This window comes from Ambystoma mexicanum, chromosome 8 (assembly GCF_040938575.1).
Source record: "Ambystoma mexicanum isolate Mex_15411 chromosome 8, UKY_AmexF1_1, whole genome shotgun sequence".
Taxonomy (NCBI): domain Eukaryota; kingdom Metazoa; phylum Chordata; class Amphibia; order Caudata; family Ambystomatidae; genus Ambystoma; species Ambystoma mexicanum.
This window is the reverse complement of record NC_090929.1, coordinates 993492390-993514261: the sequence shown is the minus strand read 5'-3', so window position 1 is coordinate 993514261 and position 21872 is coordinate 993492390. Positions and strand designations below refer to the sequence as shown.

Below are 21872 nucleotides of genomic sequence, written 5' to 3'. Positions count from 1 at the left end.
CCTCCTAGAGCTTCTGGCAGTATTCCGAGCGCTTCGGGCGTTCGAGCCCCATCTACTAAACCTGTCGGTGCAGATCCGGACGGACAGCACGACAGCCATGTTCTATCTGAACAAGCAAGGAGGGACTCGTTCGCCAAATCTGTCCAAGCTTGCCCAAAAAATCTGGATATGGGCACTCAGACGGAACATCTTCCTGTCATCGCAACATGTTCCAGGGGAGCTCAATTCCCTAGCGGATGCTCTAAGCAGAGACTCCCTCCCAGAAGAACACGAATGGGTACTTCACAGAGAGATCGTAGGAGATCTCTTCTCTCGGTGGGGTTTCCCCACTATAGACTTATTCGCCACAAGCGAAAACAAACAATGCCCAGGATTTGCATCCAGGTTCCCCCAGCCAGACTCCCAAGGGAACGCCCTGTGGATGAACTGGTCAGGGATGTTTGCGTACGCTTTTCCACCAACTCCTCTCATCAGGAAGGTGGTGTACAAGATGAACAAGGAATCGATGACGCTCATCCTAGTTGCTCCCATGTGGGTGAGACAACCATGGTTTCCACACCTACGCAGAATGGCGGTGTGCGAGCCCATCAAACTTCCAGCCTGGTACAACCTTCTGTCCCAGCAACAAGGTCAAACAGTGCACCAACAACCCAACTCAATGAACCTGGCAGCATGGCTCCTGAAATCATAGAGTTTGGACATCTCAATCTACCACAGAGGTGTATGGACATCCTAAAAGAATCCAGGAAACCAAACACAAGGCACTGTTACTTTGACAAGTGGAAAAGATTTGTTATTTGGTGCCAGAATAAACAAATCAACCCTGTTGATTGCACTCCTTCCAACGTCGTGACATACATGCTACACCTGCTGGATGCAGGATTGGTTTTTAACTCTCTGAAAGTACACCTGGCAGCCCTCTCGGCTTACACCACATCCCATAACAAGGTGTCGTGGTGGAAGGTACCAGTAGTTAAAGCCTTCATGGAAGGAGTAAAGAGACTTCACCCTCCTATTTCAAACCCACCGCCAGGGTGGGACCTTAATGTGGTGCTAGCTAAGCTCATGGGCCCCCTGTTCGAACCCATGCATAAAAGTAGTCTCAAACACCTGACTTATAAAACGGCCTTCTTAGTAGCCATTACCTCTATAAGAAGGGTCAGTGAAATTCAGGCTCTGTCAGTGCAGGATCCTTTCTTTACTATTCACAAGGACAAACTGGTTTTACGCACACACCCGAGGTTCTCACCTAAATTTATATCAAAGTTCCATGTAAACCAGTCCATCGAGCTTCCGGCTTTCTTCCAGGACCCGCAAAGCTCGGCTGAGGTGAAACTACTCACCCTAGATGTGCGTAGGGCGGTCCTCTACTATGTAAATAAAACCAGACCGCTAAGGAAAACAGATCAACTGTTTGTCTCCGTAGCTACAGGCATAGAGGGAGATCGCGTCTCTAAAGGCGCTATCTCGAAGTGGATTATCAACTGTATACAGCTGTGTTACTCTCTTTCTGAAAAAACTCTGCCTTTTACGCCAAGGGCCCACTCTACTAGAGGCATTGGGGCCACTCTGGCTTTCATTGCAAATGTTCCCCTCGACACCATTTGCAAAGCAGCTACTAGGAGCTCTATTCACACTTTTACTCAGCATTACTGCATTGACACTCATTCCAAGACAGATACACAAGTGGGACAAGCGGTTCTAAGACACCTGTTTGCTCATGACCCTTCTCACATCCCACCTCCTTCTTCGGGTACTGCTCGCTAATCTATGCACAGCATGTGATCTAAGCAGATTCCACAAGCCTCAGAAGGGATACATTACTCACCGTAATCGTATTTCTGATGCTTGTATCTGCTTAGATTCACATGCGACCCACCCTTCCTCCCCTCCGAGAGAAGGCGCATGATTGCTTGTAGTCTTACCTTTCTGTCTATCTGCTTGGATTATCTGTACTCACGCTACTCCTCATGCTTCCTCATGTCAGAAAAAATACAATCTGAGGATCCTAGACGCGTGAGGGATCTTGGGTACAGTGGACGTCACACTAGGGATAGTATTACTGGCACGCCTGTGTCGACGCCCATTTTCGAGTTTCGAAAAACAAACTGTAATACTCCGCAGCTTCCACTAGATGTCGGCCTATGCACAGCATGTGAATCTAAGCAGATACAAGCATTAGAAATACGATTACGGTGAGTAATCTATCCCATATATATATATATATTTCTGAGGCGTGTGGAATCTGCTTAGATCACATGCTGTGCATAGGCCGACATCTAGTGGAAGCTGCGGAGTATTAGTTTGTTTTTCGAAACTCGAAAATGGGCGTCGACACAGGGCGTGCCAGTAATACTATCCCTAGTGTGACGTCCACTGTACCCAAGATCCCTCACGCGTCTAGTGTTATAGGGCATAATACATATCACAAACTCCTGCAAAGGAAAGGTTAGATTGGTATTATGCACTCAAGGTCCACAGAGAATGATCCCTACCTTAAATTGTACAGCCCTAAATTGTCTGAGGCCTTTTGCCCAATAGTTCGTGTTCAAATTCCACAGAATCTTTGAAGCAGGAGAAAATGCAGGTAGGGCCTCTGGGGTCCAGTGAATTGTTCTTATGGTGCAGGTTCAAGTTAAACTAGCTAACAGAAGTAGCCTCAACTTTCAGAAGTCTTGCGCAAACACGTAATGGCAAAGGCAAAAATGTTAGAATAAAGATTTATTATAAGCACATTGACTTATTATTGGAGTATAGGGGTAGGTAAGAAGCTCTGTATCTTATCCCCGTACTCCGATTCTTTCTCAGACTTGGCAGGACAAAGGAAGACGGTCTGAGGTTGCTTTTCCCACCGAACATAGCAGTCCTCGATTCAACCGGGGTTGCAGGTTCTTGCTGATCTCCGGTTGGTGTCTTTCACTGTTGCAAGGACTCTTGATGGAAGAATGCAGCAAAACTCGATGCAGGACCCCTCTCAGGACTGAACTCTGGTCAGGTAAGTGATTTTTGGACGGTGGTCACCGCAGCACAGCGACGCAAAGTGACTCAACTGCCACGGTCGTACTTTCCCTCCTTTTTTGCAGAAGTCAGCCTCGTAGGGCAGCTGAGCATCCCCCAAGTTCCAGGTTGAAACTGAGAACGGTGACGCCGGCAGCACGTTGGCACAAATGGTGGTCAGTCACAGGACGATCCCGGGACACTTCTGAAGGCTCTTCGTTGAAGGGTACCGAGTAGACGTCTGGAATGGATGTTCCCTCCACTCCAAGGGTGGCAGCTCCTTCGCAGGACTGCTAAAGATCCTAAGCAAGATAGGGCTCCTACAGGATAGCAGCAGACATTGGTAGCCAAGCCTTCGGGCTTCTCCAGGATCTCTGAGGAATGGGTGCAGGCGTTCTGTTCTATTATCCTAAGAGCCAGGTAAGAGCTGCTGGTCTCACTAGCCAATGACCGGACTAAAACACATTCACACTCACACTCTCACACTCACACTCTCCCGTACCACTCATGAATATCACTCGGACACACTGAAGCCAGTTTGTGGATTGGGACCAGACAGTCCCAGCCCACATCCTGCCAGCAAACACACAGACCTCCAGTAGCCCGCCAAAAGCTTCTGCTTTCCTTATAAGGATTTTCCTGGCCTCACAGGCCAGGAAGAAGTCTAAAGAACAAGATTGCAAAAGGACAAGCAAAAAATATCGTGGCACAGCCATATTTGACCAGTAGCCACAGTTAGAAGCCAAACGCAGTAAAGCTAAAATGAAAAGTCCCCAAAAGTGGGGAAAAAGTCACTGCTGCAGCCAGCTTATCCTTTTTGCACACCTAGTAACCAAAAAGTGTACCCCATTGTACTGTAGTGTAAGCTGCTTTGTACAATGATAAAAGTTACCACAAGTGATGCAAAGTAACCAAAAGTAGTAACACAGTAACACGACTAAGGTAAACAAGGTCTCCCAGTACTGACAGCTTGAAGGACATGTCCGTTTACCCATAACATATGAGCAAAAGCCAGTGAAGTGAAGCTTAAGGCTACACTGTACTGCAAAAAGTACAGGTCAGATTAAAATAGAAAAGCAAAAAGTTTGGGGGTTCCATAAAGATGGAAGGAAGGTGCAGTAAAGAGAAATCTTTCCTAACTGATGGGTATTACTACATCTCGGGGTCTGTAGCCGGGAGTATCCCATGTACTCAACCTTGTGGGGTGTTAATAGGTTTCTGGAATAGTTTCTTAGCTGACCAGCAGAGGATCTCATACTAAAGGTTTTGTCGGGCAGGATGCTTTGTTATTTTGTCAGATCACCCGTTAGGCGCTTTGGATGTCACTGTCCCAGATGCATCAGTTCAACTGTTTTCCCCAGAGGGAGTGGAGTTTGACATATTTCAAAGGATGAGAATAGGCACCAGATCACCTGTGTGTGGTTGGGTGCCTTAAATCGTACAAGGAATGCGCAGCAACATTTAGGCCACATGGAGGAATACAACTGCTGTTTGCCCTTCAGAAATCATCATGGCCTTGTTTCCTCTCTCACACTGTTGAAGTGGGTAAAATGGGTCATGCATCAAATTATGGTGGATATGGACCCATTTCGGGCTGCTCAGGAACGAGACCCATAGTTTAAAAAGCTTATGAATTGGGGCACATTTGAAGGTCTTTATGAAAGCAGCAGACTTGTCTGTGGAATCCGTTATAGACAGATGGAAGCATTAATAGGAAGTAACCTTTGATTTGGCATCCATTCTTATGGTAGAATTTGGATTTTCTGTACACTACTATGTAAATAATTTGTGAATCTAGGTGGTGCATTATCCCCTCCAAATCATGGATAAGGACGACTCATGCCCCCTCGTCCTTCTTCACCTCTCGGCTGCATTGTATACCGTTGACCACTGCATCCTCCTCCCCCGCCTTTCCAACAGGATGGGATTCTCTGGCAGTGTCCTGAATTGGTTTACCTTCTACCTCCCGGGTAGATATCGGGGCGTCCAGATGAATTTGTGTTCTAACCGACTCCAAGTCTCCTGCGGACTCCTCCAATGTTCCATCCTTTTCCCCTTTACATGGAGCCTTTGGCCACTCCCCTTAAAGATCCCAATATAGCCATCGGCCAACACGTGGACAATACTCAGTTGTACATAAGAGTAAATAGCGCGCAAGACTTAATTTGTCTCTGCGATTACCTAGCCATCATCCAATCTTGGATGTTGACTGCCTACCTCAAACTAAACGCGTCCAAGACTGAATTCGTCCTCATCGGTCCTCCCGCTAACCAACAACATATCCAACAATGGCTCAGTGATATGCTCCTAAAAGGATTTGGTCAACTCTCGGACACAACAAAATCCTTAGACTTCACCATTGACACCAGCCTGTCCTTCCAGGAACACATAGCCAAGAAGCCCAAACGTCTTGGTTTCAAATCTACACCCTTTGTAAAATCAAATCCTTCATCCCGCCGCAGGAACTCCGGACCATAGTGCAGGCCATTGTGGTCTTGCACATCAGTAGGGGAATTGCCCTCCTAACAGGGCTACCAGCTGCTCACTTGGCTTCCTTAAAAGCAGTTCACCACGTTGCAGCACATCTTATTATAGATGCACCGAAATTATATCGATGCAGGTTCGCATTAGCTTAGATGGGAAGCTGTCACCGGAAATTGAAACACTACGTGGCTTGAAAGAGGGTTGTGCGCTGGCCGCGTTTCCGTTTAACTTCTTTATTTTAGATCTTGGGAATTAATTTCTACATTGTAATGGTGACCCTCCTAGGCTTGGGGCACAGCAGATCCCGTATCTGTTATACGCAGGCGACCTGGTCCTATTGTCACAGACTTCACAAGGTCTCCAGCGGTTGCTTGTAAGGCTAGGGGAATATGCCTGTGAAAACAGATTGGTTATTAATGTTAGTAAATCACAAGTAATCGCCTGTTTCCCCAACTTGGGAAGCAAAAGGAGGCCCCCCTTACACATTCATGGTCGATACAAGACATCAAGTTGTAAAAGATGTCTGAATACAAATATTTGGGGATAGACATTTCAAACAGGCAATCTAAGGATGACCTGGGAGCAATGGTTCAGAGTAAATTACTCCAATTGACCTCACAGTCTAGAATTAGCATAAAAAATGTTGGCAAATTCTCTTTGAAACATGCAGTAGACTTGTCCGATTTTATTGTATGGTGTTGAGAGCATGGTGTTAGACAAAGGTTTCCCATGGGAGGCCTTAGAGGCTAAGTATTGGAAGGCAATCTTAGGCTTACCTAAAGCGACCCCGATCGCAATGGTGCGTTATGAGTTGGGGTTAGTGTCCTTGTATGCACAGGCAAGGTGGAGACAGTGTGCCCTGCTATGGAAGTGCCTGTTGGGTATAAATAGTGGGACAATTCTGGAAGTTTTGGCCTCTGCCTTGTTAAAATCACGCGATACAAATCCAATGAAATGGCTGAAGTGTGTATTTAGCCATATGATTGATGCAAATGTAACGATAGAGCTGTTACTCCAGAACCCTGACCACGCTAAAGTAAAGATCTATTGCGCTGATTGGGCGGGGACTTTAGCTAAGTGCTTGCACTATAAAGACTTTAATGTTTGGGTGTTTGGTATCAAGCCTTTTGGTATCATTGCTCAGTACCTGTTAAAATGCCCTTCTCCAGCTAAACCATCCGAATTCCAAAGGTTTAGATTTAATCTATGGGGTACGAGAGATGTACTATCTAGACGGAAATTGATCCCTCAGGAACAAAACTATTGCAGATATTGCACTGACGTTCAGCAAAAAGAAACTCTGCAACATCTGCTAGTAGATTGTCCGTCTCTAATGTTGGTGCGAGAAAGATGCTTTCAGAATATTATCACCTTCCACACTCGTGCAAATTATGTTTTCGACCTCAAGAGAAAAAGTACAGATCGCTATTGTCCAATATTTAAGAATGGTTCTGCCTGTTGTGGCCGCCTCAAATTAGGATACCTAAGCCGGCAATCATTAGGTGACTCAAATTGCTGTTTCGGTCACTTTTTTTGTATGGGATCCTACTGGATTGTGAAGTCGGTTTGGTATTTTTATCTCATGATATTCTGTTCAAAATTATTTGGAAGGTACTTGAATTGTAAACTACTTTGTTTTTACCCGATGTTTCTGTTTAATCTGTGTATCTTTTGTACCCATGGTATTTTATTCCTTTTTTTTATTCTTTCTGTGTATGCTTTTGTGCTACTGTGTATTCCTGTAAATATTTGAAAAGTTGTGTATCACCTAAATCAAATTAAAAATAAAAAAATCAAAGAAATTTGACTGAACTATATTGGCTTCCTCTCCAGGCCAGGATACTGTTTAAGACTAAATGTGTCATCAACAAAGAAGTAATGAGTAGCACACCAGCATACCTGGTGGATAAGCTCCATATCTCACGCAGCAAATCGACCAACCGGCTTAAATCACAACTCATCCACAAAGAGAAGACGCACAAACAACCCTTTTCTTGTCAACAAACCCATCCTACGAAACTTGATCTTGCTGTCTGCTCGGAATGCCCCCACAATCCTCCAATTTCGTATATCTCTCAAAACGTGGCTTTTTCAACAACACCTGAACAAGGACTCCAATTGATGTACATGCCGATGCACAGACCCCCAACTCACAGTACTGTGCTACTATTAAGATTCCAGCTCAACTGCTGGTTATGCACACTATGTAAAGCGCTCCGCTGCTCTCGAGCTAGGTCTGCAATTTAACCCCTTAAGTGCTAAGGTTGAGTATGCTTGTGATTAAAGCTCACCAGTTAAGCGGTTAAACAATAACATAAAACAAATAAAATATAAGACCTGGAAGCAAAATATCAAGTCCATTCATTTTACGTTTGAGGATGGCTTAGTGATACTTTTCATATTTGGTTTTGTTGATCGTGTTGATGGTTGTAAACTAAGTTTACAGTGAAATTGATTTGATATTGTTGTATTAATTATGAACTAGCCCTCCTTGGTCCTGATTTCTTTTTGCCTTTGATGGTTGTATTTAAGTTGAGAATGTAATCATCTTGGGGGATGTTGTCTGAGGGTGCTTGGCTACATTTGGAAGTGAATATTGATGGGATGAGAAGAATTTTGAGAGTAAGGAGCTATCTTCAAAGAAAGATGAGGGTCTCAGGGCAGAAATGACTAATCTCTTATGCTGTGGGCGATCTCCAAGACTGGCTGCAAGGGTTGTACGGGTCTACTGATATTTCTTGTTTGGACCTAGATTTTGTTTTTAACAGGATTGCTGGGTAATGTAGATTAACTTTGATTAAAGTGCTTGGAGTGGTAAAGAAATTTGAAGCATAAAACTCCCCTTTGTGTATTTGGTAGAATCATGACTTTCCAAAATCGTATTAATGTTGAAATAAAATGAATATCAAGCAATATAATCCTACACTCTCTATACGAGGAATACCCCTGCCTTAAATTAAAAAGAATTGTTATAATTGTTTTTAAGTTACCACTTGCGTAATTATTCAATTCATCAATAAATAAAATATTTTTCATTAACAGCTATTTGTTTTCTTTTGACCCCATTTAGATGAAATTGTGTAGTATTAATTGAATGATAGTGATGTGTAATAAATGTGTATTTTTATTGACTGTGCACTTTTGATGTATTTTCTTTAACATCTTGCAGTGACTTTTTCTGTTTTATTACCTACAATAATATTAGTATTAGATTCAATATGGCCATTATACTACTTATCACATGTAATCCTAATAAGATCTAAAACATAATTTATCTCATTTGATATTTTGTATTGCCACAGCTCTCACGATGCTCATCAATTCAGTCAAATGAAACCAGCTACTAAAGTAAACCACTGATAAATAGCGGTCAAATAGACTGTGAATCTCTATGTGATGTGTAGACCTGACTTCATTGTGACTGAACAATTTGCAACATTAACCTCTTCTCCTTGGCTAAATTCTAGCACATGTTGGAATTATATTCCGACACATGTCAATATTGTTTCATTTGTTACAATGTCTGTTATAAAGGAAATCATTTTTTGGGATATTTCACAAAATTAACTCAAAATGCACAAGCAATGTAAATGTTGCTCGTATCCTTTCTTATTGAAATTGTTGTAACCAGTGAAAGTTTTTTCATATGTAACAGGCATTGTATAAAAGAGAAAAAGTCACAGCAAGATGTTAAAGTAAAGGTTGTAAAACAACAATCTTTTTAATAGAGAGATTTTTGATAGTAAACATTTAGATGTTTGCAATAATTTCCTGATATTTCACTTTGCAATGCACTGTTCATGCACGTGGAATCAGGTCAGTGTACAGTTAAAAACTATAACCATATGTAGTTCTGGTTATAAATGTGTTCTATTATTGTTTGTATGGAAAGTATATTGGACTGCTCCACTGAAGACTATTTTGATATTTGGAACATATTGGCAAATCTTTTATTGGTCATAAATACTAAAAGAGAAGAAGCTTGTCGGTTGACAGATGAAATTATATTTGTAATGTTTAAACTTAGCAAGAGTGTATGGAGAACCCTTGCAGAAAGTGATGTAAACCATTTGAATGATGTGATATTCAAAAATAATGAAAAATATTGTATTCATTGACTAATTACACAATAAATATCTTGAAAACAGTGATACAATTTGTTTGTAATTTAAGAAAGAGGTTATTCTTTTATAGAGTGCAGGAGGAGAACACCAGGGATTTGGCATTTGCTTGATATACACTTTCTAAAAATGTACTTAAAATTGAAGTGCACCTGCATTTTACAATATTACTACAAAAAGTAGCATGTCTTCATTCAACCTTTTGTCCGTTTGCAATATTGTGTGCCGTCATATTCATGCAGCAGTAAAACGGTTTGATCCTTACAAAGTGTTAAAAAAAAGTGCTTACATTGAAAGGGATATACAGTATCCAGAAGGATTTATCGAAGAGTAATTTCTTTTTTTGTTCTGTGTTTTGCAGGTTTTGTGTAGCAATAAAAAAAGAGAACTATCCAGATTACATGCCCTCGCATATCTTTTCAGATCAAGCTAAACAGATATTCAGACAACCTGGGCACACAATTTACCTTTTACCAACTGTTGTTATCTGTAACTTGCTTCCATGCGAACTCCACTTTCACGTCAAGGGGATGCTAATTAGTGGAACCTTAAAACCTGGCAAAGAGGCAGCATTACACACGGCTGATACCTGTCAAAACATTGAACTTGGTAAGACTTTCTCTGTCGATTATTGTTTTAGAAGATGAAACTTGGGGCCACCTGTGGAGGTTTTATTAGGGCTTTAGGAAACTCTCACACATTATGGCTATCCTCATTCCCTTGGTCATTCATTTAAATTATTACTGTTTCCAGCAAATGAGATTCTGAATGATGTTCCAGTTCCCCCTCATATAATTGACAAACAAATCTCAAAGTTCTCGGTTATTCTTATTTCCCATTCCACGCTTTATTTTAGTTTGCATTAGTTCAATTAATGCAGAATTGTTATTCTATGCAAGGTTATTTGGAAAAATGACATTGGTTATTTAAATTGATTTTATTTTCTTGGGAAGAAGGGGAAAACATAGCATGCTTCACTCCCACTTCAAGGGGTATTCAACTCCATTCAGGATTTTTAATTTTATTTTTAGGTAAACTATGGTCTTTAACAGTCAAGAAGTCTTACAATTCCTCCACATCTATGAGCCACTTTGTACAACATGTTCACAAACACAATTATATGTTGGTTGGTTATTAACATTTGGCTACTGTCAGAAAGAATAATATGCTCTGCACAATTATAAATGCTAGCACATTCTATTTGGTGTCATTTTCATACCCACAATGCCTTACACATGTCACTCTGAAATGGAAGTGAACTTCCAGTGATGGTTAGTGGGTGGGACTTGGACATGTGTCACTTGGCCCAAATGATTTCCACTTTCACATTTCGGGTGAAAGGGTTTTTTCCAAGACTTTTTAAACCTTCCATAACTTTGCTGGTGTTTGCTACACATGCGCCAATGCTCGAACAAGACTGTCTGACTATACTATACTGATTATCCCTAACAAGGGTGAAACCAGGTATGCAGCTGTCAGGAGTCGGGAGGAATGCCTTTCTTGGGTTGATAAAGCAATGTAGGCATTTTTTGGGAGAAAAAGGCTAACTGCATTCCAACCATGCCTTGCTCTTGTGGCACTGAATTGGAGGTGAACTTCAGTGATGTTTACTAGGCGGCGCTGTGGTATGTGTGATTTGGCTCAAATGACTTACCCCAAATATATGTCCACAAAGTTTCGCTTGCAGACACACTTCCCATTCAGTGACATAGCTTGCAAAGAATCTTCCACAAATATTGTAATTGCTATTTGTGGTTAAACTAATTCATGGGACATATATCTAAACGCCCTGGGGCTGTGAAACTCACTTTTATTAGTATTTTTAAAGGTAGAGGAAAAGTAGGAACATCAACGGCTCCACCAGGCAAGCTTGGCTTTCAGTCTGTGCCCTGGTTTCACAATGTATCTCAGGCAATCTGGTTCTGTCTTGACAAAGACTTCTGCATTTGACTCCCTTTGGACATGGATAAGAGTCCTTTGCTATGCAGTTTTACCAATTACTCTCATGAATTCCTCTGTGTTTGGCCTTAAATACTCTGCTAACCCTACAAACGCAGGATTGTTTGATGCAGCAATTTCTGATGGAATGGGGTCCTAAGATACTAGTACTCCTAATAATCCTTCCCTTTACTTTGATTGTCCCAGTGTATTTTTTTGTGTGATATAGTCAGGCCTGTGGCTCAGTGGACTAATGCAACATCTTCAGAGGCCTTTGTTTGACCTCCTGGTCACAGGTCCGATTCCCGGCAGGTCCACTCGGGCCTTCATCCTTCCGAGGCCGATAAAATGAGCACCATTGAGTTGGGTAACAATAAAAATCTGCTATCTGTCAAAAGCGCAAAGATACCCCTCTAGGGATTAACGTCCGCTCTACAAATACACCTGTTATTTTATGATAAGCAGATTTGTTTCACTCCCTCTAGAATTATGATTAAATTGGACTGAAACATGTCTGTCTCATAATTTGTCATAGGTCGCACAATGATTGAGGCCTACATATTCAGAATCACAAGGAAATTCATATTTTTGTGGTTTAAGCATAATAAAGTTATTTATACAAGTACATTTATTAATAATTCACACATTACTTTACTGTGTTTTAAGCCATGTGATGCAGATCACTTCCTGAATTCAAATCTACTTTGTTTTTTTAATGGAGCAAAGGACCGTAAAGTTACTGTGCTTTTGTCTTTTGGGATCTTTAAATGTGTTTGTATTTAGCATTTGATGTCATTGAAGTTCTGGATTAACAGAAAACATGTGCTAAACAAATATTTATAGACCACAGCCCATGAAGCAGACACATGATGGCTTATTGCTCTACTCAGGTAAAGTGTTCAGGGGTTATGCAGGCATCTCTTCCCCTGAAACTCCCTTTTACTAAAGAAGCAGGCCTATGATCTCAGGCCAGGCTTCTCTCTTAAACTGTCGTTCACCACGAAAACTTAGCTTTTGGAATGCAATGGGTTTATTTTGTGTATTTTTAAGACAAAAGTGTATGCACTGAATACCCACCGCTCTGACTGACCATCTCAGCTAATAGATATGGTGGGTCTTTTTTTACCTAAAAAGCTGACCCCTGGACCTTCAACCTTAAGAGCTGAGACTTTGATAAGAACAGGCCAGTTTTACAAAATTCCAGGTCCATTGACCATTTTAAGTTGCATTCAGAAAACAATGCTCAAGATGTAATTTGCACTCTTAATGATAATTGATCAACCTTATAAACATGTTTAACTCCATATGCATACTATATACTGCATATCGATGTGTTATCTCCTTGCAGAATATTAACATACATCTTCTCTCCCTTTATGTATAATTAATGTAACATGGCTGCACATATAAACACTGTGTCTCAGACATTTTTCTAGGTACAATTAACACTTTGTTCTGTTACGTCTAACATTCCAGTGATAAGCCATGCACAATGCGTCTTGTTAGTGAAATGTGTTAGATTTATTTTGAACAAACATGACAGAATCAAGCCTCCACATGCTTGCATGTGGTATACCTCAGGTATTAGCTTTGTCACCTTTGTTTTTTTAATGGATATCTTTGTCTTTTAGTTAGATTATTCCAACAGCACAATGTTCAGCATTACACCCATACGGACAAAACCCAAATCTTAAGACTGGATGGCAGCAATGTGCAGGCAGCTACCTGTTTCGAAAAGTGCATATTGAAAGTTAGCACTTGGATGGATAGTAACAGTCTCCAGATTAACCCCTCAAAGACAGGGATTTTTTTATGAGTGAAACACACGGACATTTTGGACTGTATTTTTAGGCCTCCTCCTTTTGGGGGATTGATCTCCTTGCCACGGTTGATGAGGTATTTATCCTGTGTGTGTGTGGTTAAGAAACTTATATTGAACAGCAGAATTAAGGCATTCAGGAGGAGCTGATTTTTCAACTGAGGACCCAAAGGTGTATTTTGTATTTGTTCTCTTATTCACATTGGTGATTTTAGTTAAGGCCATTTGTATTATCTAATATAGTTTATCGTAATGTGATGTACATTGTCCTTGTAAAGGCTTCTATTCTCTGGCTCCAGCTAAATCAGAATGCAGCTGCACATCTTTGCAGTGTCTTTGGGGGGGGGGGGTGCTCATATCACCCCGGCTTGCAGTAGCCAGTAGAATCCTTTTGAAAACAAGCTTCATTCATGGCCTCTAGCTGTAATTCCTACTTAGAAAAGTTTTGCTAGTCGCAGGGTGTTTTTCATCCATTCACTGAATTAGTGGGGAACATTTTGTCATGCAATGTATAGTGCTAATCTTCGAGAACTTGGTTGATAATGAATCAAAACATGCTACCACATCATGGGCGTCTTATTCTATAGAAAGACAAAACATAACCTCATCTTTGATATTAAACATGCTTTTAAAAATATTGTCCCAATCTTGATGGTTCCATGTTACTCTACAACAATTTGGAACTGTGTTCATGTCCATGCGTCCATCTGATATAAGAGGAAGCAGTTTATATTTGCTAAGGAGCTCACAAAATTAAATGCAAGGGGTCATGATAATTTTCAAATATTGCTTCTACTACCATACCCAATTAAAAGGCTCTGTTTCACACTGACCAAAAGAAAGCAATGAGGCTAAACCCCTTGTACAATGAAAACAGGTTCTCTGCAACAAAAAGCATGATTTGCTGGTGTATCAAGTATTGAACATCAATTTATGATTTAGAACAGGCACTATAGCTTTGAGAGGCTCCTTCCTTCAGGATCTTGTTTTTTTATCATCACAAATAAAGGTTGGAATGCCTGTCATCTTCAGGGGAGGGTGTTTGGGACTCAGACTCCCTGGTGTTAAAATGGGGTTATCGTTAAGCTTGGCTCTGTTTCAGAGGCTTCTAATAAAACTCAAAAGGGTTATCATAAAAGCATTTCCCATTAGCATAAGGGTTATTCTATACATTGACATTATATAAAGCTGGTTTGGATGTTGTGAGGGGTCAAAAAGGCGAGGCTGACCATTTTTGAATGATTTCTCAAAGTATGCCATTTTATTAAATCATAAATTGCATCAAACGCCTCACTATCCATACCCTGACAAGGATTTCCCTGCCTATCAAAACTAAAGGAAAACACTCTAACACTAGAACTGCGCGACTGCTGTGCTGCCAAGTGAGTGTGTCTGGTCTCCTGCAACGTGTGGCGTGGTCTCGTTGGTACCGTGCCCCACTGTCCCTGGTTTGGGATTTGAGTTACGGTTTCGAGACCTGTCACATTCGCGCTAGACACTGTGTTGATGTCAAGAGAGAGTGCTCTGAAAAAAGCTTGCAAAATCCTATTCGATCAAACATAGATAGGTGTTTATTAGGATTTGCTGACACGTGTTTAGACCGTACAGGTCATTTTCAACGCAATTAAAGTTAAGTGGGGCAGGTATACCACCTCTAGAACAGGAAGGGGAAGGCCCCTACATTAATATTGTAGTTTAATCCAAATGACAGTCGAGGTGTGCCTGATGGCTGGTGATTTGTCCCTTCTTGGTCCATTGCATCAACACAGTGACTAGCGCGAATTTTACAGGTCTAGAACTTGTACTTCTAATATATTCAGTCTCTCTTGGTAACCTGGGCAAGTTCCCCTTCCCCAGGTTTCAAGTTAGATTCAGCTCCAATGTTCAACAAAAAGAAACAAGGAAATGCGAGTTCACAATAAAGTTTCAGTTCAGTTCTTGATTCCTTCACTGTGTCAAAAGAAAGTACAATGTTCAACCAACAGAAAGATTTCTGTCCTTCCTTGAGTAATAATTTCCACTTCATCAAACTAGCATCGATGATGTTCTGCATCACAATGTTTTGCCACCATTTAGAAACGCCATAGAAGAAATACAGTTCCTTGTCAGATTTAAAGCAACGCAACTGTTGGCAAGGTAAAATAAACACAGCTTCTTGACAGCCCTTTTTAGGTCTCTTGTCACAGCATTACATAGCACAGTGTATATCTTAGTTAGGATGACTTCACAACGCCCCTCCTTCTACCTTGGTAGCTCTCATACCATGTCAAACTCTGCAAGAGTTCACCATGCAGGTCTTCTTGCCTGCCCCATGGTGTTCCACATTCAACTGCACTTGGAAGTTTTAAATCTAATGAGAACCAAATGTTTTATCACAACTTCAACAGTTTGTGACTTTTAGCAGTGTTCCAGAAAAGACAACATTCACATGAGGACTCCTAAACACCTTAATGTAGGCAAGGCACTCTTCCTCTGAACATTCAGCTTTCAAAGGGGCAGCCTCTTTGCCACTCTTATCTTTCTACCGCATCAACTACCAAACTGCCAAGGATTTTCCCCACAGTGCCAGGGCCTTTTTTGGTGATTTCGGTATGTCTCCATTAAGTCCTTTGTCACCTTTTTATTACATGAGATATTTCGGCCAAATTTGGCTCCTTTTCTTCCGACATGTAGGTGGTCATAACACCACCAAGGAATCCTAGTTTGCTGTATGGGTATGAGAGAAAATAACCTAAAAGGGAGCAAATTTTGCATTTTTTCAGAAAATGCCAATAAAATGATGTACAAAGAAGCCTGTGGTAAGAGCTAGGAACAAATGGTTTGCTGTTCTGAATTCACCATTTTCGAGGCATTCAAGAACAGGTTGAGAGGAAACCAAAATACATATTTGTATATGGTTACCATCCCTTTTGTGAGAGGTAGGCGATTGTGCCCTTTTCTTTCCAATAGGACATGCGTGGACAGAATGGAAGAAGAGGGTAGGAAAGCGGAATGGGAAGACAGAAAGGCATACATTTCTGGAAAGTAGACAAAATTCCAAGTTTAGGAAGGAGTGATTTGCGCAAGTCAGGCAACAACTATGTAGGGAAAATTTCCATAGGTTGAGGAAAAATTGGAAAAATTACAGAGAAAAAGCTATGTGGTGGTCTTGGTTGGCCCGGTAAGGCAATGGCTTTTGTAAATTTTGAGAAAAGCAATGCTCTGCTACATTCCCCCGACTCTTCCAGTTAGGAAGGGTTGTGTGACAAAGTGCAGCAGCAAATGTATGAAAATGTTATGAAAAGTAAGCAAACACAACACACGTCCTACTTTCCATCGTTCCCAAAGCTGTCCTGACGGAAACGGTACCTCACATGTGTGGGTGCACCTACCTGGGCGCAAAGGAAAAAGGCTAAACCACTGGTCACCCCAAGTCTTTCGGCAGAGCAGATTCTGTGGGATTTTGCTCTTGTGGGCAACCTACAGATTTGGGCCTAGGGTGTCGAAGCTACCAAAGAAAACGGGGAACCCCATGCATTTCCAAAAAGAAGACACCTGTGGGAATCCACAGAGCTCTGACTTGCACAAATCGCCCCAGAATGTACTACCTGTGATGCTGGAAATGCATTGGAGGGACGGGGCCTCCCTGTCCTTGTCCTGTAGTCCTTTTTCATTTGTGTTCTGTGTTTTCTGCACAGGAGTGCATGTGGGACTCCTGGCAGTGCAGCTCTTCCTATTTTTGATTTGGTGTACAGACCCTTGGGATACCCTTAGGGCACCCATGGGTAGTGGTACAACCCTGTGCCCCTAGTGTATGTATGTTTTTGGGCACATGTGTGTGAACCACAGAGTAGGCTATGGACTGGTGGCAGCTCCATGCAGAATTTGACAGGTGCTCTGAGTATCCTCCATTTTGGGGATACCCAGGCCCTGCTATTGGATCTGTTGATTCCTGATGGGAAACCAGATGACCCCTGTGGCCTCTTGCTTATATTGCCTGTTACCTTGTTTTTCCCAAAGTCCTGGGAAGCCCTGCCTCGGTCCCTTCCCCCTGACTGGCTGTTGGGTGGAAGTTCCATATATGGTATTGTGGGGAAGTCCCGGCCGGACTGGCTGGAGCCTTCCCAGTGACTGTATGTTGCGGGTACACACTTGGGGTGGGACCGGGGTCGATGACCAATACGCACTTCTTGTTATGGGTGTCTAGTTTCTGGTACGTGACACAAAGACTGAGACAGCCCTGCCCGAAACTGGTATGAATGCAGTGTGTAGTGCTGAATGGCTGGGTACTTGTCCCAATACACATTCCTTGTTGTGAGTGTCTGAGAGGGAGGAGGATGGCCTGATGGCCTGAGTGCACTGTAACCCTTATTGGCTACCTGACTGCTGAATGCCCTTCTGAGTGATTGGTTTCCTGACTGTGACCCAGCAGAATGAATTAGAGACAGAACGGTATATCTGGGGGCCTCTCACTGCTAGAAATCTTTCAGAAGCTGAAGTTGATACTTTATGCTTATCCTTGAAGCCCAGCAGAAGCTCCCTGGAAGTCAGATCCTCGACAGGCTGCCGACCGGAGACGGGGAACGAAGAGAAGCAACAGACTTTCCGTCCACTGTTGTCGACCAGGGTTTTCTATGACCGCTGGAGGCACGTCGAAGCCGTGCTGCCCAGAACCGGGGACCGCTTGACGCTGTGCCACCGACGGCTGAAACCGCAACGCTCAATTGATTAAGACATTCAAATCCAAGGACTCTCTCGCCAGCATTGCCAACCGCTTTGTCCTGCCGGAGAAAGTCGTGGTTGCTAACGCACCAAGGAGAATCTGCCGGTTGGTTTCCCGCCACCCGAAGACCGCAGAGATACCGGACGACTCGACAACCTTGCTGGGCCAAAGTTCTTCATAGAGACTTTGCGTCTATGGACCCTTGTCGTCGAGGTGCACTGCACGCCTCGTCTTTCAGGACGTCCACGACCGATCGCCAACGAGCACCGCCAGGACCGAAGCTGCTGCCTCGACACCATCAAACTTTCTCATTGACGACTCTCGAACCAAGGTTCACCTTCTTCGCGGCCTATTAACGATCCACCTAAAAGGGGGCCACTCAGCAAGGATCCATTTACGCCTCATCGAAGAACTCTACTATTCCAGGTACATTTGGGGTGGTAGAACTATTTGGAAGGAAATAAGACATATTGAACAATATATGGACTGGGCTTGTTTTATACCTTTCATCACAGGTTGCCCAGGTGGGGGATCCTCATACAGAATTGTGCCTGGTGGTAGGGGCTCAGTATTCTGCCAATTGTTCTAACCAACTGCTTTTCTCCTATGTCTATTGTTGATTCCCTTTATTAATTGATTTGTGTGACATTTGACCAAAGTATAGTTGATGCACTTTAATGAATCTGATAGTAATTGTGGTACCATGCAGAACTGTGTTTATATTTGCCATTGTAGATTAACTGAGCACAAAGTGAGTTATTGTTATTGTGTATATAACCTTGAACCTTAACTATATAAAGACTGTTTTCACTAATACAGTGTGTGGACATTCCTTTGTGGGTGCTTGGGGACTACACTGTACTTAAGAAAAAGCCTGCATCACCTCCTGAGAGCTAGGCCTTGATTGCTCGCCCACATTTACCAAATAGAGAATCTTGGCTGGGGTTCTCTCTGCCACATATAGAGCAGGAGTACAGACACCCCCCTCCAGTCGATACAATACCCATAATCCCCAGAAAAGTCTGACATTTGGCAAAAAAAAAAGTTTTCAGAAATTTCCCCCTGCCAACCCACCGAAACACTTCGCCAACAACACATGTCCTACCTTCCTGCGTTCCCACAGGTGTCCGGACGAAAACGGTACCTCACATGTGTTGGGTGCACCTACCTGGGCGCAAAGGGAAAAGGCTACACCACTGGTCACCCCAAGTCTTTCGGCAGAGCAGATTTTGCAGAATTTTGCTCTTGTGGGCGCCCTACAGATTTGGGCCTAGCGTGTCGAATCCACCAAGGAAAACAGGGAACCCCATGCATTTCCAAAAAGAAGACACCTGTGGGAATCCAGAGGTCTGATTTGTGCGAATGGCCCCAGAATTTCTTACCCACAATCCCCAGCAAAGTCTGAAATTTGGCTAAAGAAACCACATTTTCAGATATTTCCCCTTGCCAACCTACCGAAACACGCCGCCAACAACACATGTCCTACCTTCCTGCGTTCCCACAGGTGTCCGGATGAAAACGGTACCTCACATGTGTTGGGTGCACCTACCTGGGCGCAAAGGGAAAAGGCTACACCACTGGTCACCCCAAGTCTTTCGGCAGAGCAGATTTTGCAGAATTTTGCTCTTGTGGGCGCCCTACAGATTTGGGCCTAGCGTGTCGAATCCACCAAGGAAAACAGGGAACCCCATGCATTTCCAAAAAGAAGACACCTGTGGGAATCCAGAGGTCTGATTTGTGCGAATGGCCCCAGAATTTCTTACCCACAATCCCCAGCAAAGTCTGAAATTTGGCTAAAGAAACCACATTTTCAGATATTTCCCCTTGCCAACCTACCGAAACACGCCGCCAACAACACATGTCTTATCTTCCCACGTTCCCACAGATGTCCCGATGAAAATGGTACCTCACATGTGTGGGTGCACCTACCTGGGCCGAAATGAAAAAGGCTAAACTGCTGACCAACAAGGGAGACAAGCGCCCAAGGTCAGGCACGTCACACCCCCACCATCCTAGACCTCTGGCTGGGCAGCGCTACAGCTTTCCCCTCCAGGAAAGAATGGGTACCCTGCCAGGCCACCGTGTGACCCCCGCTGGAATTGGGGATGGTCAAAACCACATGGGAGACGGGCGCCCGAGGCCAGGGACATCCCCCTCCCCCCCCTGAGTGTCCTGGACCTCTTAGTGGGCAGCGTTACAGCTTTAATGCCTGGGAAAGGATGGGGACCCTGCTGGGGCTCACTGGGACAGCCGCTGGACTTGGGGGAGGGGGCATGGTCGACCAACATGGCAGAAAGACACCAAAGGTCGGGGACATCATCCCCAACCATCCTGCAATTCTAGCTGGCCTGCGTTTCAGGTTTTCCCTCCAGGGAGGGATGGGCAACCTGCCGGGGGGCCCTGGTACTGCCGCTGCACTTGAAGACTGTTGTCCAAAAAGGGAAACAGGCGGCCAAGGGCAGGTCCATAACCCCCAACCATCCTGAAGTTCTGGCTAGGCTGCGTTACAGCTGTACACTCAGAGAAGGGATAGGGACCCTGCCGGGGGTCCCTAGGACCACTGGTGAACTTTGGGGCAGTCGACCAACAAGGGAGACAGGCGCCCAAGGGAGGAGCGATCAACCCCCGACCATCCTACAGCTCTGGCTGGGCTGTGTTACAGCATTCCCCTTCAGGAAGGAATGGGGACCCTTCTGTGGCTCCCTGGGACCACTGCTGAACTTGGGGGACGAAAGCACCACATGAGAAAAGAGAGAGAAAATCCTTTGTGCAGCCGATATCGCCAACCACAAACACTGAGCGAGAAGGCTCCATGGTCGAATATGCCAATAAAGACCACAACCCTGATAAACAGGAGCCTGAATATCTAGACCCCCTTCAAACTGGGTGAGTTCCAACTGGCCTGGGATCATAGCTAAAAGTGACAGGTCAGAAATATCAACTATCCATCAAGCGAATCAGAAATTTGAACGACCAATCAAGATTGGCCCTGGCTGTCAAGGGCACTGTCAACTCATGATAACCTCTAGCCACCCGAAATCATGAGACCAAACAAGACACAAGTCCCACAGAAACGTGACTCAAACTGCCCTTGTCTATCTCTAGCCTCATGGAACACTCGAGGCTTCAATTACTTGACCAAATTGAGCGAGATAAACTTGGGACATTACAATCTTTTATGTTTTCAAGAGACCTGGTTGCTGGCAAACCCAATCTTAAGCCCTCCATCAAGTGCAAAAAGGGACGTCCGACATCGGGCTTGTTAACTGCTATCGAGTCTGGAAGTTCGTCTATTTCAATTAAGCCTGGTTCAATGACCCACCTGTCCCAAACTCTATTATCTTGGGAAACAGAGCCCAATGGTCATGACCATATGTCAAGACAAGCTTGTTGTAATTAATGTATTCTCGAATCTGGCTGTCACATCTAACGAAGGATTCATCGACCACATATCTGTTCGTCCAACAAACAAGAAACGTAACACTCGGTGGTGATTTTAAACACCTCATGTCTAGTAAACAACGGACGTGAGGGAATCGGCTCACACTACGCCATGCATAACTCTAGAGCAACATGTGGAATACATTAATGTCTGCGAAAGATACGCACATGCTAAATGGTAACTTTAAAGAAGACTCGCCGCCCCATGCGACCTGGGAAAATTTGGGACATTCATCTGTGATCAACTACATCTTTGTTTCAGGCCACCTTTTGCCTCAGATCCTTAAGATTATCCGAACAAAGCACAGTGATCACCATCTTCTACATATGGAATGGACTGATTCTGCCCTGAGTTTTCGTCAAAAAATGA

At 43.4% G+C, this 21872-nt stretch overlaps 1 protein-coding gene across 1 annotated transcript in view; it reads left to right on the top strand.

Moving 5' to 3' along the window:
* VPS13D (vacuolar protein sorting 13 homolog D) overlaps positions 1-21872 on the top strand; it is a 3263180-nt gene that overhangs the window by 2375458 nt on the left and 865850 nt on the right. The window contains exon 47 of the mRNA XM_069610908.1: positions 9964-10211. Coding sequence (XP_069467009.1) covers positions 9964-10211 — 248 coding nt within the window. The remainder of the gene's footprint in view (positions 1-9963; positions 10212-21872) is intronic.